The sequence below is a fragment of the Syngnathus scovelli genome, chromosome 12 (genome assembly GCF_024217435.2).
Source record: "Syngnathus scovelli strain Florida chromosome 12, RoL_Ssco_1.2, whole genome shotgun sequence".
Classification (NCBI taxonomy): Eukaryota; Metazoa; Chordata; class Actinopteri; order Syngnathiformes; family Syngnathidae; genus Syngnathus; species Syngnathus scovelli.
In genome coordinates this window covers 7,525,071-7,551,789 of record NC_090858.1, presented here as the reverse complement: position 1 = coordinate 7,551,789, position 26,719 = coordinate 7,525,071, and the positions used below count along the sequence as shown (strand labels likewise).

At 40.1% G+C, this 26,719-nt stretch overlaps 4 protein-coding genes across 8 annotated transcripts; 2 read left to right on the top strand and 2 right to left on the bottom strand.

Annotated features, from left to right (window-relative positions):
- Positions 1-103: 103 nt before the first annotated feature.
- On the top strand, positions 104-8,904 carry adam8a (ADAM metallopeptidase domain 8a). The gene is made up of 25 exons (XM_049735541.1): positions 104-266; positions 347-444; positions 527-600; positions 679-757; positions 1,662-1,738; positions 2,082-2,286; positions 2,645-2,722; positions 2,822-2,890; positions 3,393-3,562; positions 3,636-3,717; positions 4,212-4,354; positions 4,446-4,623; positions 4,705-4,794; positions 4,908-5,103; positions 5,287-5,368; positions 5,449-5,626; positions 5,694-5,780; positions 5,861-5,945; positions 6,309-6,417; positions 6,504-6,702; positions 7,381-7,428; positions 7,529-7,585; positions 7,778-7,828; positions 7,901-7,981; positions 8,141-8,904. The coding sequence occupies exons 1-25, from the start codon at positions 221-223 to the stop codon at positions 8,183-8,185; spliced, it is 2,607 nt and encodes an 868-aa protein (XP_049591498.1). The 5' UTR covers positions 104-220; the 3' UTR covers positions 8,186-8,904.
- A 107-nt stretch (positions 8,905-9,011) lies between these two features.
- Positions 9,012-12,593, top strand: spef1 (sperm flagellar 1). The gene is made up of 7 exons (XM_049735550.2): positions 9,012-9,389; positions 9,869-9,980; positions 10,523-10,670; positions 10,739-10,784; positions 11,365-11,449; positions 11,882-11,987; positions 12,341-12,593. Exons 1-7 carry the CDS (start codon positions 9,281-9,283, stop codon positions 12,476-12,478), a joined length of 744 nt encoding a protein of 247 aa, XP_049591507.1. The 5' UTR covers positions 9,012-9,280; the 3' UTR covers positions 12,479-12,593.
- Positions 12,594-14,824: 2,231 nt separating this feature from the next.
- On the bottom strand, positions 14,825-20,051 carry erlin1 (ER lipid raft associated 1). Of its 4 annotated transcripts, none has more exons than XM_049735546.2 (12): positions 19,952-20,051; positions 18,830-18,956; positions 18,487-18,568; positions 18,248-18,294; positions 18,018-18,079; positions 17,786-17,911; positions 17,636-17,709; positions 17,042-17,100; positions 16,829-16,920; positions 16,639-16,728; positions 16,444-16,523; positions 14,825-16,256 (listed from the first exon to the last, which is right to left on the bottom strand). In XM_049735546.2, the coding sequence occupies exons 1-12, from the start codon at positions 19,965-19,967 to the stop codon at positions 16,074-16,076; spliced, it is 1,038 nt and encodes a 345-aa protein (XP_049591503.1). In that variant the 5' UTR covers positions 19,968-20,051; the 3' UTR covers positions 14,825-16,073. The 4 variants fall into 4 exon arrangements, with proteins under 4 accessions (XP_049591503.1, XP_049591505.1, XP_049591504.1 ...); XM_049735548.1 differs by having other exon boundaries at positions 19,939-20,044; XM_049735547.1 differs by having other exon boundaries at positions 19,933-20,038.
- Positions 20,052-20,503: 452 nt separating this feature from the next.
- On the bottom strand, positions 20,504-26,490 carry LOC125978312 (inhibitor of nuclear factor kappa-B kinase subunit alpha). 2 transcript variants are annotated; one of them, XM_049735542.2, is made up of 22 exons: positions 26,199-26,490; positions 25,806-25,919; positions 25,547-25,641; positions 25,331-25,448; positions 25,192-25,261; positions 25,030-25,118; positions 24,872-24,961; positions 24,659-24,783; positions 24,417-24,524; positions 24,201-24,336; positions 23,904-24,104; positions 23,669-23,771; positions 23,430-23,553; positions 22,877-23,028; positions 22,624-22,685; positions 22,434-22,543; positions 22,316-22,365; positions 22,115-22,223; positions 21,893-22,040; positions 21,766-21,809; positions 21,579-21,678; positions 20,504-21,108 (listed from the first exon to the last, which is right to left on the bottom strand). In XM_049735542.2, exons 2-22 carry the CDS (start codon positions 25,908-25,910, stop codon positions 21,028-21,030), a joined length of 2,220 nt encoding a protein of 739 aa, XP_049591499.1. In that variant the 5' UTR covers positions 25,911-25,919; positions 26,199-26,490; the 3' UTR covers positions 20,504-21,027. The 2 variants fall into 2 exon arrangements, with proteins under 2 accessions (XP_049591499.1, XP_049591500.1); XM_049735543.2 differs by having other exon boundaries at positions 25,806-25,916.
- Positions 26,491-26,719: the final 229 nt, after the last annotated feature.

Here is a 26,719-nt window from a genome sequence, read left to right as displayed (position 1 = left end):
GAATGATGGATCGGTTCCAGTTTTAACTCACACGGCGTTGTTCGTAAATTGATTTCTAAAGAGTAAAGTTGGGGAACCATTTTTTGTAATCCTCTTGCGATTCCTACGCGTCAGAAGGGTCAGTTTGAGGAAATTACAACATAGAGGGGCGGAGAGATGCTCGTCTTCGGGATTTTCTCAGACCATTCCAGCTCACAATGACTGCGTCCGTCCAAGCAACATGACCCAGTTTCGATATTTGATATGGAGTTTCTTCTTGGTGTTGGGTATAACTTTTTTTTCTTTTTCCTCCATGTGTCTCGCTATGTATTTTCTTTTTTGCTCATTGGAATATTCCTATTTGCAGGGAGCGTGTGGACTCTACCTCATGTGATGAAGTATCAAACAGTGACACCTCAGAAGCTAAATAATTTATCTCACATCAGTAAAGTTGCCACCCATCAGGTAAGTCATCACTCACGCACACTCTTCAGCACAACCTCATTTTCCTCACTCATATACATGCAATATTGTGTTTCTTGTGTAGAAGTATCCCGATGTACTGCAGTACTCTGTGAGGATTGCAGGACAAAATTGCACACTGCACCTTGAGAAAAATAAGTAAGGGATATTGATATTTGTCCACATTTGTGAACATACTTAGATTTACTCATGTTTCAACCAACCCGATTATTTCAGGGAGCTTATCGGAGAAACCTTCTCTGTGACACATTATTCCGAGAAAGGAACCCAAATAACAGCAACACCGGGTCTTGAGGTATGTGCTGTTTAATGAGGGTTGTGTGTAGAATTTGAATTTGAATATGTTTTTAAAATAGACACAAAAGGAAGGAAGTATATCAGCGTAGGTTAAGGGTGGGGAAAGTTTTTGTTGTCGGGGACCATTTAAATTTTTCAGACATTTTAATTTCACAGCCTATTCATGAATAATACTGTATAATGTAAAGTTCAGATAAAGATTATATTATTGGAATTTGTGGGTAAAATGGTTTTGGGCTTTTGGCAGCCGGATCAAATTGTATCGCAGACCATGCATATACTATGGCCCACCAACCATAGGTTTCCTATCCCATTGGAGTGACCCAAAAAAGAAGGAAAAGAAAATAAATATGAATAATATAGTCAGTTTTACAGTTTTTTGAGTGTTCTCTATTGGTTGTCCTTTGGGACCAACATTTTTCCACAGCCTTTAAGTTGTGACCCACTTTTATAGAATTCAGACGAAAAACTGTTTTTCAAAAATTGCCTTTGGAAACACGTGATTGCAAGTAATTATATATGTGCATTGTTCATTTTTGTGAACATAATATGTGTTTATGTAAAGACGAATGCATAAAAGTCAATCGCGGCCCGTATTGGTCAAGCACATGATATCCTGCGGCATCAACAAAATGTACTTTTCTCCAATTTGCTTCATATCCACCCAAGTGGTACATGATTTGACGTGTGAGCTGGGTGCTTTGTGATTACTTAATGACACAGTTCCTTCCTCTAATTTTGGCATCTCGCACAGGAAGTTGATTAGCAATGCCAGTATGTACTGCATGATCCTGATTTATCACTTCCCTCTCACTATGACTCATAAAGTGCAACACATCAAGATTGGCATTATGTTATGCTGTCATTGGATGTTCAAATCCGTCTTTTCCTGACATGTTCAGAATCACTGCTACTACCACGGGCATGTCGTGGGAGTCGACGACTCCTCTGCCAGCATGGAGCTGTGCTCAGGATTAAAGTAAGACACACACACACACACACTCCACTTCTTGTAATGTGATTGCAAACAGGTTATTGCTACCAAAGCATGGCATGACAAATTTACTTAAAGTCATTATGGCTTGAGACTGCCCACCATGACTCATGTCCAGCATGTTAAATACAGACTCCACTACAGCCATTTCCTCAATTAGAATTAATAAGATCGAGTATGAGATCCAGATGTCTCTGTCTTCTTAAGATGCTTTTGTTGTATAGTTCATATTTTATATTAACAAGACTGAAAAACGAGACTTTAGGTTGACATTAGGGCAACGCTCGTCTCTCTGCATCATCTTTAAAGTTCCTCTTTCTCCCTACAGGGGGTTTGTACGCCTCCAGGATCAGACGTACCTGATAGAACCTTTGACCTCACAGCAGGCTGAAGTTCACACTGATGAAGGTCTTCATGCAATTTACAATTATAAACATCTGAGAAGGAAGAGAAGCTCCTGTTCCCATGGAAACACAACCATGTACTATGATCACGTATCGCATCCATCTGGAGTGTACAAGCTCAGTAGTCTGGTAAAGACACGCACAGCATGGACACAGACTGACAGGCACATACTATAAATATACTCCACTGGTCAAACCATGATCTAAGCATTTTGTCATTAAGTTCAAACTTTAGAGTGTGAATGTCCCATAACTGATATGATGTTGGTCTCAGTCTAAAGAAGGCTGAATCTACAGCGCCTCTGCTGTTTGCAGACAAGTAGCGCACCCGATTTTGCCTCGAGACGCAATTATTCAGTTCCACATATATTATACATATATTCTACACTACTCACAGCCAGTCAAAAGTGACTTTATTTCCAACCATCCTACTGTATAGCTTGTTTAATGGGATTTTTTTTTCTTATAAAATGTTGAACTTCCTCAGAGAAGCAGAGGCCAGACTAAAAACGGAGAACGAAAACCCAGAATTGTGGAGCTCGCTGTGGTGGTCGACAACACAGAGGTTTCATTCCTGTTTTTCATATCAATAAAATACTGTATTTGATTTTAATATGCATTCCCATATCGGGAAATTGTACTTATATAAATGTTTTCCTTCCAGTACAAGAGATTTGGCAATAAAAGGACAGTGGAAGCCAGAGTGCTTGAAATAGCAAACAACGTTGACAGGGTACGTGCCTTTCACACAGACAAAAATAGTCACCACTGTGAAATAAGTTCATTCTAAAATTCACACAACTGTAGATTTTTTTTTCCACGCAGTCTGGGAAATTTCCTGTGCATGCACTCACTGCATTTCCTTTGCGTCTGGATAGCAGAAATCGAGAAAAAACTGTGCTGATACGACCTGTTCCCTTCAAATGATTAAAAGGAGAAGTTCTCTCACTTAAACTGTGAATCTTAACACTTAAGCAGAGGCGATTCACACATATCACACTTTGCAAGTTTGCATATTTTCCAACAATTGGGCCAATGTCTGTGACTCATCAGACGGTAGACCCAACACTGGTGGTCTGTGACAGGATTATAGCCCCAGTATATCCTTGTTAATGTGGTTTGTAGCGTCGTGTCTGACTCACTCTTGAACTTTTCTCCATACACTATATTTACTTATCCATCTTATATACTTTCCCTTGGAATGTGCTCATGTGCATTCTGCTATTATATTCCAGCTGTATCGTCCTGTGGGTGTCCGTGTGATGTTAGTAGGACTTGATATCTGGTCGTACAGAGATCAAATAGAGGTCAGTTCCAAACCTGAGCAAACGCTCAGCCGCTTTCTTGAGTGGCGCCAGCGGAACCTCCTGCCGAGGTTGAAGCATGACAACGCACAATTCATCACGTAAGACTCAGACGAAAACAGCTTACATCTGCTCTGACTTGGATGTGAAAAATGTTCTCTTTTTATTGTTTAGAGGCTTGGATTTCGAAGGCACCACGGTTGGTCTGGCCAACACAAATGCCATGTGCACTTCAAGCTCAGGAGCGGTAAATGAGGTTGGTGCTTTCTTTTATTTCATGTGGTTATAAAGAATGTCATGAATAGTTGTGCAATGGACTAAATGGGTTAGACTGCCTATTGATCAGAATAATGTTGTGAAGAGTTGTGCTAAAATGGAGATATGGATTTCCCATAGCTGATGTCATGTTGTCCTTTAGACAGCAACGTACGAGGCAAGACTGACTCAACAGCACATTTGCTGGGTGCAACCGAGTAGTCTAATTTTCTTCAAGATATGATCAATCGAAAACAACCAGTTTACACATTTCCCTGTTACAAAAGAACTACCATGCTGAATAGCAAATGATATTTACTTCATGTAAATTTGTGAATATTCCTCTTCTTCTAAGTCTTCTAAATCGCCTCAACATTCAAACCGTAAATACGCTTGACAACTGTTTATGCCTTCTAGAAGGATATTTTCTAAATGTGGGTGGTTGTCCTATTTCATGTTTCCACTTGTCTTAACACACCTCTACTGTACACGCAGGATCATAACAATAACGCAATTGGAGTGTCCTCCACGATTGCCCACGAGATGGGTCACAACTTGGGCTTGTCTCATGATTCAGAAAATTGCATCTGTGGTTCTTTGACGTCAAAGAAAGGCTGCATTATGGCAGAAAGTGTCGGGTAAACAAATCTAAGCCTTGACTAAGCCTGATTTGACTGCTGTACTCTCCAAAACAATGAAAACATCAGGGTGTCTTGAATGTTCCTTTAGTCCCGTGCCTCCGGAGATGTTCAGCAGCTGCAGCAAGCAGCAGCTCAACAGGTTCCTGGAGGAGATCAACCCAGCTTGTCTGTTGGATACACCATCAACTGGCCGTATTTATGGCGGGCCGGTGTGTGGCAATGCTTTCCTGGAGCCTGGCGAGGAGTGTGACTGTGGAACCGTAGAGGTACGCTGCGCTCATGCAAATATTTACAAGACCAAAGCTGAACAAGAAAGGTTGGATTGTAATATTTTGCTCACTTCCAAGGAATGCAAGAATCCCTGTTGCAACGCTACTAACTGCAAGCTTAGCGGAGGAGCCCAGTGTGCTGAGGGTGAATGCTGCCAGAACTGTCAAGTGCGTCATATACAATCTCTACGTGATACTCCACGTGCTACTCTGTGGCTGTGACCATTTACAGGCTCGTCAGTTGTGTGTAAATAATCACATTTGTCCATCACCATTTGCAGCTGAAAGCGTCAGGCAGCGTCTGTCGGCCAAAGACGGGGAACTGCGACTTGGCAGAACACTGCACTGGACTGTCTGCCTCCTGTCCTCCCGACGCCTACGCCCAGAACGGCCTGCCGTGCAACCGTGGGAAAGGATACTGCTACAACGGACAGTGTCCGTCGCGACAGCAACATTGCAAGAGATTGTGGGGACCAGGTAAAACACAGATTTTTTTTTTTCTGCATTGGCTCCCTGTGTTCAACCACAAATATATATTTTTTTAATTCAGTTGGATTTTTTCTATATTAGCGGTGAATGTGAAATGTTTGCAATATTTTAATTCTATCTCGTGAGTCCTCTATAACGGGATTGTTGAATCAACTTGTGGCTTCTTTATAGATGCGGAGGTATCTGCAGATGCTTGTTACTTCCAGCATGGAGGCTGCAGAAAGAGCCTGTTTCTGCGTCGATGTTTTGGCCCGTAGGTTTTCACACAGTGACATAAGATCTTAGTTTCTTTCTTGGTTTAGTGATGAATTGTTTTGTATTGTTTGGCTGCAGAGAGCAATCATGCGGCACACTTTTTTGTACGGGAGGATGGGAGTTCCCAGTGACATCCAGAAAGTCCTTTTACAAAGTAGGCAATGAAGAATGTAACGAGGCGACCATGAACCCAGAAGACAACTACCCTGCAGACCTGGGCATGGTGCCCACTGGTACAAAGTGTGGCAACAATATGGTAAATATAAATGTCGCTTTCGATTGTTGCTTACGTCAGCTAAAATGTGTCTTGATCCATCTTAAAGGTATGCTACAACCAAAAGTGTCATGACATCAGAAACATAAGAGCATATGGAACCGATGACTGCTCCGCCAAATGCAACAACCACGGGGTGAAAATGTTCACCACACACATATACACACACACACAATATTTGAAGCATCCCAAACTGACTGAATGGATTTCCAACAGGTTTGTAACCATCAGAGCAAGTGTCACTGTGATCCTGGCTGGGCTCCACCTTTCTGTGATGTGCTGGAATCGGAGGTGTCGGAAGGTAAAGTGCACATCATCTGATTTAATGTCATTAAATGCTCAGTGTATTTTTTCAAATAGCGGCCACGCCTTAAATTCTAGATGATGATTCATAATCAGATGCACAGTACACAAAAGTAGGTGAGCTTGATGAGAATATGCTTTACATGAGTCTTTGCCTTGTTTTTCTTTCGACACTTATTACTTGCACTGCATTCCACATGGAGTCAGATAACTGAGCTCTTGTGATCAGATAGAAGCAGCGGTATTTATGTGATTTCATGGAATCCCCCTTCGTACGTACAGTAATGATGTTAACGGACATTCACTGTTGCTTCCCTCAAGCAATGAATAGATATTGATAATGGAACGCGTGTGTTTACAGGAGGAGGACTGGGGCTTGTTGTGTCACTGGTTGTAAGCCTGCTTATATGCACGGCCCTTCTCATCGGCGGTTTTATGTGCTGCAGCCGGAAAAGACAACTTCCAAAGAGGTTTGACATTCAACTCTCTCGGCCTTGACGGATCAATGAACCCTCGTGTCTTTTGATCTTAGTTGCTATGTGTATTTGTTTTACAGAGGCCTCCAATCTACCTCAGGACAGACAAATCCTTTATTTCGATCGAGCAATGCACGGGGCAGCCCTCATCTTCGCTCCACAACCATTAGCCAGCCGACATTTGTGGAGTCTTCAGCCGCACAAGTGCGTAAACCGCTGTCCTCCTCCGTGCCTGGACCATCGAATATGATGTTCAAGCCCTGCAGGACAGCTCCTGAGGTTTGTCGGTTGGATAGCACAGCTTTTGCATCTTCAAAATGTTTTAAAAGCTAACAAAGAACAAGAAGCTTTTCAAAGTTCATACGAAGAGGAACTCCTCTGAGGGAAATGGTACCATCAGTAAATTGGCATTGTTGACAAATACAGTCAATAAATAAAGTGTTTTATATACAGTGGACCTGAGAAATGCTAAACTAATTCATTCTCACAACATATCATGTGTGGTGATTGAATTTGTTCCGTCTGCTGCCAGCATAAAATCTGAATCTGTGCAGGTAATGACTTATGAAACATTTTCACTTTGCTAAAGGCCAAACAAATTTAAAGACAATTTAGAAACTGTAGAATCAAACTAAAATGTAGTTAAACTACTTCGTTTAGAAGACATCAAATGTAATTAAGACGTCCTATTGATTCCATTGGCAGCAACTAGTGCTAGAAATAGAATGCAGTCATATAGGCGTATGTATGCTAGGAATATTTTTCATAGTTGTTGAGGTCCCAGACACAAGCCTTTATAATTGCCTCAGTTGCTTTGCCCCCCAAAGACCCATATTGTGTCTGGAGCGTTCTATTTTCCAATCACTAAGCCAAGTCCATACAAAAGTCAACTCCATGCAGTGTGTCTATAAGGAAACACTCATCATCCTTTTCTTTCCACTTCATTGTGTCCTACAGCCCACCAAAAAGAAACCAACTGTACCTCAGCCATCAAAGATCCAACAGGTAACGTGATCCAGACGTTGGAACAGAACCCCCACTAGAGCCAATCTTATCATCTTCATTGTTTGTTTTTACTTAAGCCGTGTAATGTTTTTTTTTTTAGGGTTTCAGGCCACACTTGCAACCACCAGCTGTGCCGAGCAAGCCGATTTACTCTGAGGTATATCAAATGGAATAAATTGTTATCAATTGTTATTGTACACTTCTAGAACAAAAAAAGGGCCTTCCCCACAATGTTCCTTCACTATGAGTCAGAGGGAACTTCTGAGTCTAAGATAATCATAATCTATTAGAGGCGTGTCCCAAAATGTATTACAAGATTAGTCTCATATTGACTCGTGATTACTTCCAGGCAAGGCCACTACCTCCGTCCAGACCTTTACCACCACTTGCGTCAAAACCAGTAAGTCAGCAATTAATCACGCACTTCGACAATGTTTTTGTTGTTTTAATATAATCATCTGCCTTAATGCAGTTCACGACGCCAAAACCTGTCACGCCTCCAGTAAAGCCAAAGCCCGCCATTGTCCCTCCGCAGCTCCCTCACACTCAGCTGGTACGTATTGAAGCACAGCGGTGCTTCCCGAAATCTGCCACGCCTCATCTTGTCAGCGTCACAGCAATTTTTTGGCGTCCTATAAAATGCGTTGTGTACACATTTTAAGAGATTGTATTGAGAGAGGCTGATGATGTGTGCTTGTATTTATTTGTGTAGATTTCAGGGAGAGCTGCCCTGACTCCACTCAGCAGACCTAGATGACCAAGGGGAATCATTCCACTTTTGAAATCCTCAGACACTGATGCTCTTATCTCACCTACAAGGATTTAAAAAGAAAGAAAGAAAAGCTCTCAGGAGACGTTGGTGTGAGTTCATGCGAGGACGAGATCCAGCTGAAGGATCGACAACAAAAATAAACAAAAGTGTTTTTTTGTTTTTTTTTAACGCCATGAGGATTACTGCCATCTGCCTTGCTTCTTTTTAAAACTGTGATTGACAGCACTTATGGCTCCGCCACCATGATGATGACGATGATATGTTTGAAGGGAAACGTCTCTCCTCGTTCTTGATCCTGAGATATGTGAACATTTTATGATTGCACTGCTGATGCTGTAACTTTGTAACATTGTTTTGGTACTAAGAGAAGTTTAGGGATTTTCAAATGTGGCACCAACGTGGGCACTTTAAAAAAATGTGTATGAAAGAACCCAGATTATATGACTTTGCCTTGAATCCTTTTATGAGAATGTATGAATGTATGGATTTGTTCTTGACACTTGTCTTTTTGTCAGCACATATTGATTATAACTTCTCAAGGGATTTTTAAAAAATTTGAATGTTCTATGCAGCAGTCATCATAACATTGTCCCCTTATAAATACAACAATAATAATAATGACTCATTTCTTGCAACGAGGACTCAAACTTCAAACTGAGTTTCATTTATGTACATGATTGTGTTTAAATAAAATTACAAACTTGTTTTTTTCGTTGCGTAATACCATAGCGACTCCCAGATACCATTGCTTTGTAGGACTGGCATTTGCCCTTTTTTGTTTGTGTATTTTTCTTTGGGGAAAATTTCTTTAAGTCACAGTAAGGAGAAACAAAGAAAGATGTTTCTCCTTTGCCTCATTAATAAGGTGAATTTAATTATAAACGTAAACCATGCATAAGACACACTATTAGCAAACAACGTAATAATGCACGTAGAGTGACGTAAAATGCGCCTATTGCTTTCCGCTCTGGCCTTTTAAGCTGCGTTGCTTAGCAACCACCGAAAACAACCAAGATAAATTGTCTGGTGCTTGAAATTGTCAAAATTAAATTCATAAAGTAACGAAAACCCGGATAGCAAATGGAGGGAGAGTTAGACGAGGACGAGTTGCAGGATTTGTATGCGTGGATCGATAAAATTCGTCTTTCAAGACCTAAAAGAAACATCGCCAATGACTTCAGCGACGGAGGTACTTAAAACTAGGCTAAAGCTAAAACTAAGACATCAAATGAATCATGACGGATACCTGCGCAGTCTAAAGAAAGTCAATGTAAGAGCGTAATCGAAGATTCTGCTTTTATAAAGATAATAATTCTTATTTTTAATGACAATGACGGGCATACTAATGCAATTATTGATTTTGTATTGATTTACAAGAGACTGTGCAGGTGGACATAAATAATGATGTGGTCAGTATGTATTGTGCACGAGTTTAATGTGTGTTTTTATTCTCGATCATATTCTGTGGTCATGATTTTAATTGTATAAATTTAGGCCTGTGTGTCAAACACTCACAGGCCATAAATATGTATTTAAAAAAATCTAAAATAGGTGTTACCTTGGTGTGTGCCGCATATGTACGCTGCTATGCAAACTAGTGTGCCATTTGTTGCCTCATAATGTCATACGAGATCATATTTCATGCATGTATTTGCTTTCTGTCTGCAGTGATGGTGGCTGAGGTCGTGAAACATTTCTTCCCAAAGATGATCGACTTGCACAACTATACTCCTGCCAGCTCCACTCAGCAGAAGCTAAGCAACTGGAACCTCCTTAACAGGCGAGAGGCATCTCATGGTCCATGCATTCATTCATCAAATTTAAAAAAATATTTCCAGGCAAATGTTCTCGCAGGCTTGTACAGCCATCAGGATGTTTCCCACTCCTGAGTTAGATTGCGGAAGGAAAACTAATGGAGTAGTAGCCAGCAAGTGTGTATCCCAAACACACTTGACTTGAGGGTTCCTGTGGTGTTTTTGTTTGGCCATGACCGAGGAACGAATTTACACAGAGTAAATATTTTTTACAGTATAGCTGATAAATATAGTTGCACTGATGGAATATTGGCACGAAGGGAATTCAGTATGTCTCGTGCCACCCAACCCACCACTCCCAGTAGACACGTCAACATATTCAGTGGCCAAACTTAGCTCAACTCTCTTCATCTGGGGGTGAGAACCAGTCCAAAAACTGTCCCGGACCATTTAAATGGCGCGCAGCCAACCTTGAGGATCCCACCGGTGTTTATCATCACAACATGTAACGTCGGTACAATTACAAACAGATGTGTATACGTTATCGAGTGTCGTTTTGGATACACAGGAAAGTGTTCCCCAAGCTGAACTTCCACGTGCCTGAGAAGTCGGTGAAAAAGATTATACTGCGATCCGCGGGGGTGATCGAAAGTGTGCTGAGTGGCCTCAGGGAAAAGATAGATCAGAAGTTGGACCAGAAGGCACACACCATATCAGTATGTGATGTTGTAAGCCTACACACGTGTGTGCTATGTGTGTCACTAAATGTCTATTTTCAATGCAGGATTTGGAGTATTATGACACCAGGAACCCAGAGAAAACTCTCACAGGTAACCATATCCATGGTTTATGAGAACTGCATTTTACTACATTACGTTGTCAATTCAACTTTGACTAATGATTTCCATTTACATGCTGATTCTAGACGATTTCTCGTTGATCCGCTTTGCTACCTGCCCTGTAACTGCATATCTTGCTATCGAGTGACCACACAGGCACACAGGCAATAAGCAAATGTCCCAACCTTTTGGGCGTTAGTCGCTGACACGGCTATCTTCCAATTCTCACACCTCATCCGTCCCCGCCATATAACCTTGTGAGCTGACCTCAGAGCCGCTCCTCTTTCCTCTCTTTCCCTCCACCCTGTGTGCTATCACAGAGAGACACAGTGCACACATCCTATTATCAGCAGATGGCCTTATCACTGAAAAATATCAGCATGGCACAACTTCAAGGCCTTCCCTCCCTTGTTCTGCTTATCCTCATAGTCCCCCCCTCCCCACCTCACTATGTTTGTGCTCAGAAGATTTACTGGACTTCTTTGGGTGTCCAATAACAGCACTATTCAGCTCTTCAAAAAAGTCAACATGATTCTGGAGGGAGTGTCACGCTTTGTCCTTTTTGCTTCAGAGTTTAATCAGAGTGAGGCCAGATATCTGTCCGAGATCGTACGCGAGGAGGTGAAACGGGATGACAAGTTGAAAATGGAGACGAGGTAACAGAATAAAGCTTCCCACAAATACCTGACAACGACCAAATAAACAGAAAAATAAACTAGAATCATTTAGACAGAAATAACCTCATTGCATAAATATACACACCCTTAAGGTCAAACATTACGAAAAACTCCATATAGCAAAGAAAGATGAAAAAAAGAATTATAGAAAAAATAGAACAGAAAAAAATATTTCTGTCACATGCTTGACATAGTAATAAATTCCATCAAATTGAACATTTTCCCCCTGAAATATTTCTGTTTACTTTTCAGTCGAATTACTTAGTCGCAGTTAATTTTCTCAATGGAAAAGGGCTGACATGATTCATGTTTCTCTATTTTTATACCAAAAACCTATACTTTTTAACAGGGTGTGTGGCTTTTTTGTGTATCCACTATGATTCAAGTTACTCTTGCTCTTTAATGTTGCAGCAAACTACAACACACAGCTCAGTTTTATTCCAACTTGGACCCTGCTGTACGCCAAATGCTAAAGGAAAAAGAGCACGCAGCCATGGCTTTGCAGGAGACAGTGGAGGTACACACACACACACACACCAATCTGGGAAACACATCGCTTGACTTGTCTTCCCATTTTCATTCTTTGCTGGGAAAAAGCAGGTCATATAGACATTTTGCAGGCGTGTGTCCTGAGTGTGTAAGTGTGTGTGCGCACGCATATATGGTACAAGCTGTGTCAGCAGTGGTTAGTGAGTCACTTTCACCTAAGCGGATATAACTCAATGTGTGACAACATCTGCATGTGAGGCAAGAGGCTACACAATGACACAAATGTGCAACACTTCCTCTTTTTTCATCACATCTCACTGATTTTCAGTCAATGCACTGCCTGTTGTTTTCTCACTTTTGTGTGTCTGTGTGCGTGCGTAGATCCTGCAAATGAAGGTGAGCAAGTTGGAGCGCCTGATTCAGCTAAAGGACATGCGGATAGATGATCTGAGGCACAATCTGGAGATGTGTACCTGTGTAAAAGGAAAATACACTGATTCTAAACCCAGCAGCATTTAAGCACTTTAAAGAAACTCTCATTATAATTGCAATCCACACTTTATAACGTAAAAAGCAAAAAATAATTCTATAAAATTTCCAGAATTTTTTTTTGTTTAGCGTCAATTAATCCCTCAAGAAGCAAGGTTCACATGTATTTCACAGTGAAACCAGGAATTTTTTCCCATTGGAAATATTAATAGGCCATTGTCCTCATACAAGTGTAAAAAAAAGTTCATTTCAAACGGCATAAGCTGCCAAGTGACTGCTAATATTTACTTGTTGATTCTGGTTGAGGATTTTTGGGATATTAAAATAAAAAAAACCCAAAAAGAGAAAAATAAACACAAAAAGTCTTGTTTGTAAGGATAGGCTTAGAAATACACTAGCAACTTTATTCATAGTGTACATTTATCTAAGTGAAAGTATCAAGTGAGATTTACTGTATATTTGCCTTTATTATTTTTTTCCTATTTCTGTAGAGTATTTAGTATGCCTTTTTTTTTTTTTTTTTTTAATAATGAGGTTCTGTTCTGTGTGAAGCGGTAATGTGCTTGGTTTTTGTTTTAATTTTAAACTGCCATCCTTTGTTCAGCTTGTAACGTCCGACCACCCCGTGCTCAATAAATTGTCTAACCACTTTATTTTTCCAACGTGACTCCTTGAATAACGAATAGAACCGTTCAGAAATGAGCTGCAAACACAATGACATGCAGTGTTAGGTTTACTGACAAGCACTGTCAGTTCCTCGCACATGTCTAAAAACGCAAAGACTTATTTATAAAGCAATTCCTGTTCCCGTCTAAGTGTGAGTTTTGCTTCAAGATAGCACATTTTTTCACCAACGTTAACAGTTAAGATGAGGCTGATAGGAATAAGAAGACATAAATGCTAATTCAGCATCACTAGCCTGTCCTAGTCTAATGATAAAGCATTAGGTCATGTTGGAAAGCTGACACAAGTGGGTCAATTTTAGAGCAGGATAGCTTGAAGACAAAAAAGTATGCAAGACTAAAGTATGAGAATAGTCTCCATCGTTATAATATTTCACAAGCTGTTTTATCTTGGCTATCTTACAAATATAAACAACATAACTCAGATGCTGGCAGCGTCCCATATTTGCGCAAGATCTTGTTACCAGGCACAATTTGTGCGACCAATTGCCAAAGAAAGTAGACATACTGCCTAATTGTCATTCATTTTAATGAGAAATATGATTTGTAACAAGATCTTTGAATTGGGAAAGTGGTCAGGAATAAATCAAACTTGTAAGTTGAGGCCCCAGTGTTCTCAAAAATGCTCTGTAACAAGCATGATTTATGCAGAATGAAGTAAATGAGAGTCTTGTTGAAAAACAAGCTGAGTAAGGGGCAAAAAAAAAAGTGTGAAAGTTCAGTAAATTATATATATATTTGATAGGTGATGTTTTTAGCATGAGTGTGAAGCTCCAGCACACAGGATTGGAATGTAAAGGAGAACAAGCCGACCACAGAGATGATGATAGCTGATGATGATAGAGTGAATCACCATCTCTGTATCACTCTTCTTTCAAACTGATCATTCCAGCAGCCACGCCCTAACTCTGGTGGGCTTCAGCAGACACAGACTTGACCTGACTTCCTCACAGCACCAGACCACCCATTTAACTGGACTCAGTAAACATCAATATTCACGTTAACCAGGTTTATTTATCTTGCCATATCAGTGACAAAAGAACCCGGCCGCTCTACTGGTTTGTTTATTTTAAGCAGTGAAACATATCTTTGCTTTTCCATCGTGCTGATTTTTAATTGAGACCTTCTCAGAGTTCAGCAACCAAAACAATGGCTTACATTTATTTAAAGTGACCCCACTGACTGGTATAGTTGACTTCACAATGAGGAAATCGTGTCTCACATGCTCACACATGTTGAGTGCTTCCTGCATGAACAGCTGACCTCCTTCAGGACCATGGAGCTGTTGACGTGTTGATGTTGTGCTCATGACACACGAGGTGTGACACTGTGTACGTTGGTCCAGTCATCCACACGTGGCTACAAACAATGGTCAGAATTTATATCCATTGTTTTAGCTGAAATATGTATTGTTTTGCTGTTTGGGCTCTTTTAACTGGAGCTGAGTATTTATGATGTCAGTGCACCCCCTGTTGGAAGCTTTTGGAATTACTCTTTTGTTTTCTGTAATGTTCACTTTCATAAAATTCAAATAAACTCAAACTGTTGACATATATGCTAATGTTTTAGAAATACTTTTAAAAGCATCATACAGGGAAACTGCAGCCAACAAAATAGTTTTCAGTTACCAAAACAAAGTTGTTTTTTTTACAGACAAATTTAGAATATTGACATGAATAATTCAGTCAATTGATGCATGGAGAAGAGAGGTACCAAAATAGGTTTTATTTAAGAATATTGTCAAAACATTGTTTTTGCATATAAACCCTTTAAAAACAAGGAGAAACCATTTTGGAGAATTTCACAGATTGTACAAAATGTCAACAAGAAGAAACAAATAAATCAGGTTGAGTGATTTATACCCATCACCCGCCACCGCCTCAGCAAGCGGAGCAAGAGTGCGGCCATTCGGCGGTCACGTAAACATCAGCGCATGGACACAAACGTCACTCTGGACACAAGTGGTGTCTTTCTCTTGGCTCCCGTCGACGCTGATGCACCACAGCGTGACTAACCACCATTGTTAACCATGGCTAACTCGCATTTTCTTTAAACAAAGCCAAGGGTGCAAAAAAAAATAGTCAAACTAGCCCCGGCACAAGCACTATTAATTAACTGCATTTTACAAAACAGGAGAATGATAGTGTTATGACAAGCGTAATTTTGTTTGGCAAAGACTGAGACACTGTGCAGTTAGTATGCAACATCCGAATGTGATGACGGTCGAGCAGTTGTGTAGCCTTCTCGCTTATTTTCTCATGTCTCAGTCCCATAACTTCCTTCTGATCCTAGACCAGTAAACTAGAAGGGAAGAGAACTTGCAAGGGATTTGCATTCGGATCCAGTATTAGGAAAAAGTCCTTGTGAGCATCTAACAAATTGTTATTTTCCTGAGATATCCCAATAAGCTCTAAACAGAAAGCATTGGTGGATAGGAGCAGGCACTACTTTCATCATCAGCACCAGGCCACACAACAAAACACAAACCGGCAGACCAAATAAGAACAGGAAGCTCCTCCGCCGTTCTCATTAGAATATTCAAGTCCGCTTTCTTTAAGCAGCTGGCAAACGCCACAGTGCACTGTTTGAACTGCAACCAAGAAATGCCCAACTAAGCATTGCCTCATCGGCCGTTGACTCCCGAACACGCCAAAACAAATCGCCCTCTTGTTTCTAATTAGTGTCACACGCTGCATTCCAGTCCAGATAGGCCGTGTCAACAATCATGAACTTTGCATACGAGGTTAGCCAAAAGCATTAAAAAAAAAAAATTCAACAAGAAAATTTTAGCGACCCCCTGCTGTTACCTTACAGGCAGATAGGCTTTTACAGGCTTTTTGTTCTTACGCTTAACCCCTCCAAAAGAAAAAAAAAATCCCTTTCATTACCTTCTTCCTTCTGCTTTTTGATCACATCAAATCCTCCGAATCTCTATTTGCTGTTTACAAATCAACGGAAGCTATCCGCGAGTCCCGCTTGGGTGCCTTGTGATTGTTTTCGGCTTTGGGTGTGCCGAGGTTTCCATCCACAAACATGTTGGGGATGTCCTGGCCGAAGTAAATCTTGCTATTAGTCGCTATAGCCTGGTACTTCATCAGCTCCAGGTACTCAGGGGTTAACTTCAGCTACAAGACAGAGCAGATGTGATTGTGAAGCCACATAAGCAGAATTTCACTCGTGTTTTAAGTTCATCTTGACATTGCGGTGAGCATTTCTACTGAGGTTACTCCCACAACAGAAGGATGCCAAAAAGTGTATTGAAATAGATGCATTGTATTGCACGTGTGTTTGTGTGTGCACAATGTCTTATACCTGGTTTGCTTCAGCAAACTTCTCAGCCGTGTAGTATTCTGCATCTGCCTTGGCCCTCTCCCTGGCCAGAAAGGCGGCATCTGAATATGGCACATGATACCACCAGATACAGAAATATAAGAAATATTCGTCTCAAGAGATGAACGAGAAGTACTGCACGTGTACTGAAATACTGAAGCAAGGCGGCTAGCTGACCCTCGATTTCAGAGATCCTCTTTTCTGTCTCTTTCTCCATCACTTTCTGCTGGAAATGGATCTCGGCTACCTGAGCCACTTTTTGAGCCTCTGCACACGACACGGATCAACACAGCAGGCGGGCTTTGTGGTGAGCGGAATAGAAGAGTGTGCAAATTAAACCACCAGAATAAAAAAAATCCCCACTTACCGATAATGGCTTTTTTCCTCTCAGTCTCCGCCTCCTTTTCCACCACCTTCTGTGTCTGAGCCGTAATCATGAGACGAGTTTTCTCTGCTTCCCTACACATACACATTGTTTTACACATACTACACACTTTTCTTTCTGCTTTTGAACTCACTTGAACCAAATATGTCACACCCAAAAAATGCATGTTAGATAGCCACTTTAGGTCAAACTCACATGAGTTCAAAGTTTCGCCTGATAGACTCGGGGATCTTTGGCTTGGTTACGCGGACAGCCTGCATCCGGTTGAGTTAGAGTGGGGAGAAAGAAAAAGACCTTTGAAATCCACACAGCTTAATTTCATATATCATATTTCATAAATCACAGGCAAGTCCATAATGTTAAGAAAAGAGAGAAAATAAATGTTCATGGATATATAAAGCAGACAGACTGATATTGGATAATATTCTTGAGTGGAATTGGAGCCATGGAAACTGATACTGATCACACAAAAGATATACTAGTTTGTCAAAAAAGTTTTGTTTGATTTAGTTAATTTGGTTTGAATCTAGTGTTTGTCTTGTGCTAACCCGTTTTGACACATTTCCATCTTAGCCCTGGTATTCTTCAGCAGAGAATCTCATCGCTTCCTGCTGTGTGCGCCTGTGAATGGGGAGCCTGTTTACAATAGCTCCTTTTTTTGTACTTTCCACCATTTATTATTTCTACGTCAAACCAAAATGTGTGCAGTATTAAAGCAGTGTAACAATGGCACTTCTCACAGAGGATTTTTTTTTTTTTTTTTACCTGCAATTCTTTGTTACCTCTTACCTGTATGGTAAGTCCAGGGGCCATCACATTAAGATCTTTCTGCAAAGCAGTCTTCAGGTTTTCGTCAATAATATCTGGAAATCAAGAAAATCCCCATATTTTATCTATTCCCATACCATGATTTAGTTCAACATTTAGGGAGAGACAAACCAAAGAGCTCTATGTAGACCTCCTGTAGTGTGTGCACGCTGCAGAACTGGTTTAGCTCGTGGTGAATTTTGTTGAAAATGAGAGTTTTGTCATAGTCGGCCGTGTAGTTCCTCACTATGTCCACCACTAGAAAAACATCAGGAAGTGAGATGATTGTGATGCCGGGCAGGTGACAAACAGTAGCGTGCGACAAGAAAAGGAGCTTTTGCAATTGAATCTGAACATTTTGTACCTGCGGTGGAGACCAGCATATTGACAACCTCTATTCGGTCAAAATAGATCATCACCCCGCCACTGGCAAGGAGATTCAAAATGTGTCAATATTCTCAAACAACTTTTATTTTTTAAATACTTTCTATTTTATTCTCATAGTTTTTGGACATTATTCAATAGCTTTATTCCTTTTTTTCTTAGTTGCAGAAATTGAGGGAAAACAAATATATATTAGTATAATATTTATACCTTGTTCCACAAGGTACATTCTTGATCTCATCAGTCTGCAATGTCGTCTGAAATAAAAGAATACAAAAAAATGAACGGAATAGTTCAGCTAACACAGCAATTACAATGTTTTTTTTTTTTCATGTTAAACTGCAAGATGAGGAGACAACATAATTTCCTGTTTTGCCTGTGTGCATGATGAGATAGATACATAGTTGATTCTAACTCATTCTTGCGAGAAGGGTGCCAGAAGAGATTACCTGAACTGATCTGAATGTGGTAATGAAAGGCAGCATGATATGATATCCCGGACCATTGGGACCTGTCAGCAAAGCTCCACCCCTAAAGAGATTAAAAAAAAAAAAAAGAAGAAGCTTGTGCAATGATTTCGAAATAGCTGGTTATCTGCTGATTACAATGTAGTAGGGTAGAGTGAAGGAAATCGCGTGTAGGGCACAACATTAACAAACAAATTCACCTTAAATGTCGTACAGTGGAAACTCTAAAAAGATCATAACCCTATCTTTGACGCTAGTTACACGTTTTCTTTCTCCTTTCAAAGGAAAATTGTTTAGTGTTGTGTCAGTGTACAGTTAACAGTACCTGTAGTAGACAGCAAGGTGGCCTTCCTCTATTTTGTGAATGGAGGAGTGCAGCAGGACAGCCGTCACCCCTGCAATTGCTGCAAAAACAGCCCCGACATGTGGCGTCATCCTCACTGGGCTCTCACCTGTAGATAGATGACCATTGTTTAAACATCCTAAAATGTTTGCACAGGTATAGTCTGCTGCCTTTTTATTGCAAGTGATTAAAACAAGCGCAGGATTGGTGTAAAATAAAAGTCCTTGTAAATAAGTCACCAACTGACATGAGTGAAATAAAAAGACTGTACATTTTATTAAGGCCCACCTATGGTTGCAAGGTTTGATGATTCCCAACCACTTTAGTATGCTGTGACATTATCAGGTGCATCGCAGAAAATCATCTAAATTCACTTAATTGGTCCAAATGTATCATTTAATATTTATTTGTGTGATTTTACTGTGAGTGTTGGAAAATGGAACGAAAAGTTATGTATTCCAGATTATGCAACATTATTATTTAATATTTTAGGGGGGAGCATCCAGCCATCCATATCGAATTGAGTGTAAATTTGGGAAATACTTTGCAATAATTATATACTAACTGTATGTCTCGTTGTTTCGAATATCAGGTGATTTATTTATTTAAAAGTAATTTATTCCGTCGTTCTAAGAATCTGACAAAATAACAGAATAAGCACACCGATTTACAGAATCCTTTCACCGCAACGGAGGCAATAAACATTCGAAGGTCCACACAACTGTCGCGACACTGACAGATGACAATGACTACTGCTAAAAAGCGTTGGCACACAGACAGGCAAAAATCATTTCGATGAACTAAAATAAACAAAGAGCATTCTTCGCAATCATGACTTAACATTTTTAATACGCAACAGACCGACGCATTGCTGAAAGACCGACGACGTGTGTTAGCCACAGTTAGCCGTGGCGTGAGCTATCCTTCACTACCGGGGGCGGATTCCGTAATCATGCATGCTGTGTGCTAACTGCTTGGGCTGATAACCTCCGCAATCTACTAAGCGAGGCTTAGCTTTGTTGGGAAAAATACATGCAACAATGTTCGAGTGCCGAGTTGAATTAAATGTAGTAAAATGAAATTACCACTACCGCGAACAGTCACCTCTCCTGGCGTTCATTCAACGTCTCATCCCCCTCAACCGCCTACCGCAGTTTTAGTTTGGGCTCGTTGCGGTGCTGCATTCATGGGCTGTCGGAATTATTTTTATCTTCTAGAAATAGTTGTGAAACATTTTACACCCAGGTAACACCTAAAAACTCAGGTCACTACCCAAATATTGCCAATTTAAATGCTCAGAAGGCCCAAGAATTTATCGAAAACGTAATTAAATCTATTAGTTTTATAAAGTCGATAAAGATATATATAAAATATATAGAAAAGCTGAATAACATTTGTACTTCAATAAGCAAACAATTCGCAACAATCCAATGCAAATCTATTGAAAGTAAAAGCTAAAATGAACTATATTTTTTATTATTTCGCTTTTGGTGTGCTGCATTCAGGGACCGTGGGAATTATTTTCACTTTTGAATTTGACATGTCATGTCACTGCCCACATTACAAAGTATGTTTAATAGTAGCTACAACTAATCAATACATTAATACAAAAGCTGCAAATTCTACCATTATAAAATAACATTGACACTCAAAAAGTGGAGTCATATACAGTTTATTGTTATAGAATTGAACTGTCATACTTGTAAGTGCTGTCTGCATTGCCTCTCTTGGAGCAAAAGGTGGTAATCAAAATACTACAAACACTAGTGCAGTTCTTCATTTCAGCACAACAAACTCACTCTCTTTAATGAATACCTCTTGGACAGTTTCAGTTAGAGTTTACCACAACACCTGCAAAATAAATTATGGTTAACTCTTAGATCATGTTTGGATGATTTGCTTAAAATGATACTTTAACTACCATTATTGTTTAAAATTAAATTGAAATTGTTCATTTGACTCCTTGAGTGAGTGAGGAATATGTATGGCGCACATTTCACTTTGCTCAGTTTCATTAGTGAAATAAATACATTTTGCTTTACATGCTGTAACACAAAACGAACAAAACCACTGTATAGCTTATATCATGGCTAACAGGCTTTAACATAAAGCCTGTCCACTACATCATAAACCGTCTAAGCAATATATATGTTGTATTGCACCACTAACGCATCTTTGATTCATTGAGTTCCTGGTTGGTCGCTCAAAGACTTTTGGTTGGGTTTTGCTGCATCATTAGGGATCCAACTCCAGTCTTGATCCTAAAAAAAGAACATAGAGATAAAGTTCAACTTAAGACTTGAATGAAGTGTAGTGGTACTGTGGTAAATAAATACAACATGAGTTTACCGGACTTCAATAAGAGGATGACAGGGGAAAACACGTCTATGTAGTGATTCCCAATTTGACAATCTATCACGGAAGATAATTATTCCATTTCCAATTAGTTCTTGGTTAAGTAGCATATCAACACAGTATCCATATTTACAAGTAAAAAAAAAAAAAAAAAGACTGAAAGGTGTGGTGGATGGTAGGAAGACCTAACATGTAAAAAGCAAGGATCACAAGACAAAGGATGTTGCAAATAAAGAAATAAGGTTCAGACACACACTTGCTCCACTCGTTAAGCTACTCCGAACAAATGATTTGTTGGGCTCTGTCACATGGGAGGAGTTACAATGCACGATTCCAACCATAATGACCAGAAAAAAAAACACTGTGGAGAACGTACCATCATGCTTTGCTCTCTCTCAAGGCTGACATCTTGCAGCAAAGAAGTGAGCTTATTTAGATAATGGCAGTTGTCGTCCAATAATTGAGATACAGTTTCTCTGCAAGAGAAAAAAAAGTTATAGTTTTTAAAAATCATCCATTAGACTTTTTTTGTATTATGAAGCTTTCTAATCCCAGCACGTTACCCATCAGTGGATGGCTGAACACAAATCTGTGAATCGTTTTGGGCCTTAAGACACAAACACAAGGTTTCAAATAAGTATATCACGGCAACTGAATATGTGAATACTCTCGACTTAATATTTGACTCACACAGGCAATCTTCAGAAGGTACCAGAACTCTTTCTGGCGCTTAGTTTGCATTTGCGTTACGGCTGCCTCTGCCGTTTTTATGCTCTCAACTGCCTTCTCCAACTTTGGGAACAAATCAACGATGCGTTGCTTACATACCAGAATTGTACTAGAGGGAAAAACAAGTGTGGATAAGTAGAACATTCGCGCTGCACTTTGCTCGGCCGTAGCCGAATGAATTACCTGAGGTGAGTGTACAAGTCTTTCAGCACTCGGTCTTGGTTCTGAACCATCTGCAAGATGGCCTTCACCATGCCAGAGCTGTCACTGTAACCATGTGGTAGGTCGGGGCCTGTACATAAACACAAAATGTATTCATTTATTTACAGTATATTTATACATTTTATAGATTTAATTCTAATAAATGTGAAAATCTTCACTAACTTTTGCATTTAGCTTTTAGTTGCTTGTAGAGTTCAATAGCTTTACCCTCGCTGCGGAAAGGCACAAAGTTACTTTGTGTGCACTACACAGCACTGATATGATTCTTAAATATACTGACAGTTGCTCCATCGAGTCTCCTTGTCTCCTCAAAAATGGACTCCGCTGCAATTCCACAATTTCAGAATGAAGCGCGACTATCTCTTCATCCAGATATCCAACATCAGCAACCTACGGCAGAAAGCATTTGTGAAATGTGTGAATTCTCAAATGGTATGTATGCCATTATGCCTTTCTGCATTTTCTCTTACCTTAGAAAAGCCATCGGCCTTTGCTTCATTTTCATGCCACGTCCTAAGCATCTTCTCTGAAGCTTCGCAAAAACACACAAAAGCAGATGATTTGCTTTCATTTCAAATACTGTGAATATGAAACATTTCCAAATGATTTATTTTGATCTTTTTTCTTATATTGCAAAAATCCGAAATTTTAACAGGGATGTGTAGACTTCATCAAACATATGCACATGGATGGATTCATGAATGAGCCAAAGGAGAAACTCACAGATGCCTGCGTGTCTCTGCTTGGCGTATTGCTCCAAGTCATGCTGGATGCTGGTTTTAAAGAAAGCCAGCTTGGCTTGCAGCTGCTGTGACTGGGAGAAGAGCAGGTTCTTGTAGCGTGTTAAGTTGGTGTTATAACGCAGCAGACTCAACCTACGGACAAACAAAAGATTAGTCTGACTTTGTAAAAGTGCACAAAACACTGCTAATGGTAACAATGATTAGGTTCTTTTTAATATCAATAATAAAAATAAATCAGAAGCATGAGCCACACCTTTGCATTTGAATTATCAATGAAAGACTATTAAAACTGTAAAATTCCCCGACCGGATTGTGTCAGTTCTCTGCCCCTTGCGCCACCAATGCAGAATGTAGGGGGTCGGGAATTTTCTTTTAAAATTTCCCAGCCCTATCAGCTGTTTTTAGATGACACACCACAAAGCTGTCACACATTAATATGGATTTACACATTTAATAATGTTGGTCTTGCACGCCCAGCTGGTTACCATTTTTCTGAAGGAATAACTGACTGACAATTCCGTACATGTACTTACATAGCAGCCCTTTGTCCCTGGTACAGGCGGGTGTAGTCCTCTTTTAGTCCACAAATGTAGCTGACTGCTTCTCCCCATACCTTCCTCAATGTGGTCAGTGGGAGCTGCGTCTTTGTCTCTCTGACTGCAGAAACATAAAGTGATTTAGTTTTGAATGGAGCCAAGCACGTTAAACAATTTGAACTGAAGAACGAAGCAAACGGAAGATTTGGATGCTATTTTAAAGTGAAAATTCTCACCTATAAAGTTGACACTCTCAGGCAAGGGTCTGGCAGTGAGGGGTCCTGAGTACTTGGATAGGCTCTTATCAAACAGGAAGACAATGAAGGTGTCCCAGCCTCTCTGACAGAAAAGAACAACAAAAATTAAGACACACACACACACACACACATATACACTGATGAGAAATTACGACAAGAGTGGCTGCAAAAAGATAATTCACAGCAAATATGCTTTTGCGTAAGCGTCACATACCAAACCATCCGGTAAACAATGTGCAGGAGGTCTGCGTGGGTCCAGGGAGATTCCAGTCTCTAACAGCAATTCTTGATTTAGGGGGGAGATATGTGTCTGTGTGTACGTCTCCAGACGAAGCTGCAAGGAGTGTAAACTCTCTTCGGCCTCCAGGATCAAAGAGTGCATCTGGGCTGACGTCATATCTAACACATGGATCACCTGAGCACCAAATCTGGGAATTGTTATCTTGATCGAGGAACATTAGCGAAAGAGCCCCTATGACGTCTGGAGTAATTGTTGTTGTTCATTACTGACCTTCATGTTGAGGATATTCTGGAGAGCCTTGTAACAGTTTGCCTTTTTCGTAACAGGATCCAACCCCCCGCCACGGGCTGCCGGGTCCCACAGTAACAACATCTGCAGCAAATTCTCCACTGGCGCTAACAACGGCCTTAAGATAAGCACATGCAAACATTAGTAGAGAATGAAATTCTGGATTTATAGAATAATGATAGTTGCTTTTGCTTCTACCTGCTGAGATTGTTGGGATATGGAAGATGGGTTGAAAATCGAACTTCTCCATTCATGTCCTCCACCGCCATGATGTCCTTAGCACCTTTATTCTTAACCTGACTTGTCCTATTAAAAAGTTGCATATAAATATATTACAAATACAGAAAACATTCGAAACATTCATCATTCGGTTTTTCAGGCTGAGTTCATAAGTCAGAGGTTATGCAGAAAATTAATTAAGAAGCATTTATCAAACTCACCACTGTACGGGCTGCATATGGTGTAAAAACGGGCGAAAACCACACGTGCATTCAAAAATGACTGTTCCAAAACTCCAGTAGTCCACAGTTACCGTGTAAGGTTTACTTTCAAACAGCTCCGGAGCCTAGAACGCATAAAATTGCACTTTATGAATGGTTCTAATTTGAAAAGAAAAAATAGATTGACACTACATGTAAACAATGTGCACTTACGAGATACTGGAGGGTTCCGACGAAGGACGTACAGACGCTGCCTTGGTCGAGATCTTTTGCATAACCAAGATCTATAATTTTATGGACAAGCTGGAGGAAAATGACAAGTGAGAAATCAGCTACAAATGGCACTTTTGCAAATATAGATTGTGATTTACCTTGCCATTAATCTCTTGCAGAACTATATTCTCAGGCTTGAGGTCTCTGTGTATAATCTTATTTTCATGAAGGTACTCAATGCCGCATCCTGTCAAAAAATTAAAATGCATTAAGCAGAGTCATCCACGAAAGCTTTTACAGCCCCAAAAAAAAAACCTTACCGATGTCACGGAGTAGGGAGAGCACTTCACTCTCCTTCAACCCACAACAATTTTCTGGTTTACTGAGAACCTTAAAAAGTTTGAACATACATATGTAGTGACAATTGAATGAAATTAAATAAATAAATTATAAAACTACTTTGCGTAGGTCTCCTCCAGAACAGTACTCCATGGCTAGCAGCGGTAGGTCATTCAGAGCAATCAAGCTCAATTCTTCTGGAACTTCGCTGGCCTGAACAACATTCACGTGGTTCAACCTATAAAAAAGGAGGATAAATAAATACCATTTTTAAAAAATATTTTTAAAAAAATCATGTTTTTTGTGCAATATAATAGTCAATGCATCAATTTTCACTTCTTCATGATCTGAATCTCTCTTCCCCAGCGTTCCTTGTTCTTGAAGCTCAGTTCGAGGCGACAGAGTTTCACAGCTAACTTCTCTCCCGACTTCTGCTCAACACATAAAAATAATAACACTACTATCACTAAAGTGCACAAATAAAGATGCATTTGATTTCTTGGTTCTCTTATGCACACTGAAAAGGATCTTGTAGTACGCTTGTCTGACATCTCAGATTATTTGCACGCTCTATTACGTGAATGAGAGCACTTACATGATTCTGGTACAGGTAGACATGCCCAAAACCTCCCATCCCAAGCCTCTGCTTCATCTCCCATGGGCCACACAACTGGTTCTGCTTGATGGAGGCCCGCTCCATTGTCACCTGCTGAAGACACAGCAAGAACATTGGAGTGTTCGTGTTTTGCACTTTTGAGATGAGACAAAGAGCATTTGTTTACTCACTGTTGTACTTTCAGCACGCTAATATTGTTGTATACATTCTCCCAACAGTCAAATCACCATCATTTGTGTGTTTTGGGTGAAAATTTATTTTTAGACATTGTTTATTTTGCCACACACTGCAAACATATACACTAAATAGGAACTACAAAAGTTGTGAAGAAGATAGAAAGAGGCCTACTTGCAAATCTGGTGAAATTCTTACCTATTTCAGGCGTCAGTTTTGCTGTGCCATAAATTATTCACAACATTTTCGCCCTGAATAAATTATTAGCCTCCCCAGTTAGCAAACTATGAATGACCGTCCTTTTTTCGATACTGTTCAAGACCGAGACTTAAAGTAACAAAACCGTCAGCTTTCCCGATCTGTCGTGCTTGTCTTTGTAGATATTTGTTATCTATTTATGCTGTCGTTGATGGTAAATGGATCCAAACAAACCGTTCCAAAACAAAGTGAAAGTAAAGGCAGCGCGTAAGTACAACTGCGCATGCGTGCGTGAATCCCTCGGAGCAAAAAAAAAAAAAAAAAAAAAAAAAAAGCTGAGAAGTTGTTGTAATCTAGTCTCTGTCAGCATTAATAGTTCTAATGCAGCAACGAATTGCAGCCAATTTATTTTCATACATTTTAGGACCGTGCTCCAGAAAAATACCTCACTCTGCATGGTAAGGTTTTAAATATTGTCTGCAGATGGCGTCATACACTCAACGCTTACCTTAGGAGACATT

Bases quoted from the DNA above. Each gene is read 5' to 3' on its own strand.
- LOC125978312 (XM_049735542.2), bottom strand. From the start codon at position 25,910: ATGGAGCGGGCCTCCATCAAGCAGAACCAGTTGTGTGGCCCATGGGAG. The intron at 24,525-24,658 runs GTGAGTTTGATA...ACTTTTTAATAG, and splicing joins CATATGCAGCCCGTACAGTG to GACAAGTCAGGTTAAGAATA. The intron at 24,105-24,200 runs GTCAGTAATGAA...TTTGGTGCTCAG, and splicing joins AGAATATCCTCAACATGAAG to GTGATCCATGTGTTAGATAT.
- adam8a (XM_049735541.1), top strand. From the start codon at position 221: ATGACCCAGTTTCGATATTTGATATGGAGTTTCTTCTTGGTGTTGG. The intron at 5,781-5,860 runs GTGAAAATGTTC...GATTTCCAACAG, and splicing joins CCAAATGCAACAACCACGGG to GTTTGTAACCATCAGAGCAA. The intron at 5,946-6,308 runs GTAAAGTGCACA...GTGTGTTTACAG, and splicing joins GGAATCGGAGGTGTCGGAAG to GAGGAGGACTGGGGCTTGTT.
- spef1 (XM_049735550.2), top strand. From the start codon at position 9,281: ATGGAGGGAGAGTTAGACGAGGACGAGTTGCAGGATTTGTATGCGTGG. The intron at 9,981-10,522 runs GCGAGAGGCATC...TTGGATACACAG, and splicing joins AACTGGAACCTCCTTAACAG to GAAAGTGTTCCCCAAGCTGA. The intron at 10,785-11,364 runs GTAACCATATCC...TTTTTGCTTCAG, and splicing joins CCCAGAGAAAACTCTCACAG to AGTTTAATCAGAGTGAGGCC.
- erlin1 (XM_049735546.2), bottom strand. The intron at 18,295-18,486 runs GTAATCTCTTCT...CTTTTATTTCAG, and splicing joins CCACATTCAGATCAGTTCAG to ACGACATTGCAGACTGATGA. The intron at 18,080-18,247 runs GTATAAATATTA...TCTCCTTGCCAG, and splicing joins AATGTACCTTGTGGAACAAG to TGGCGGGGTGATGATCTATT.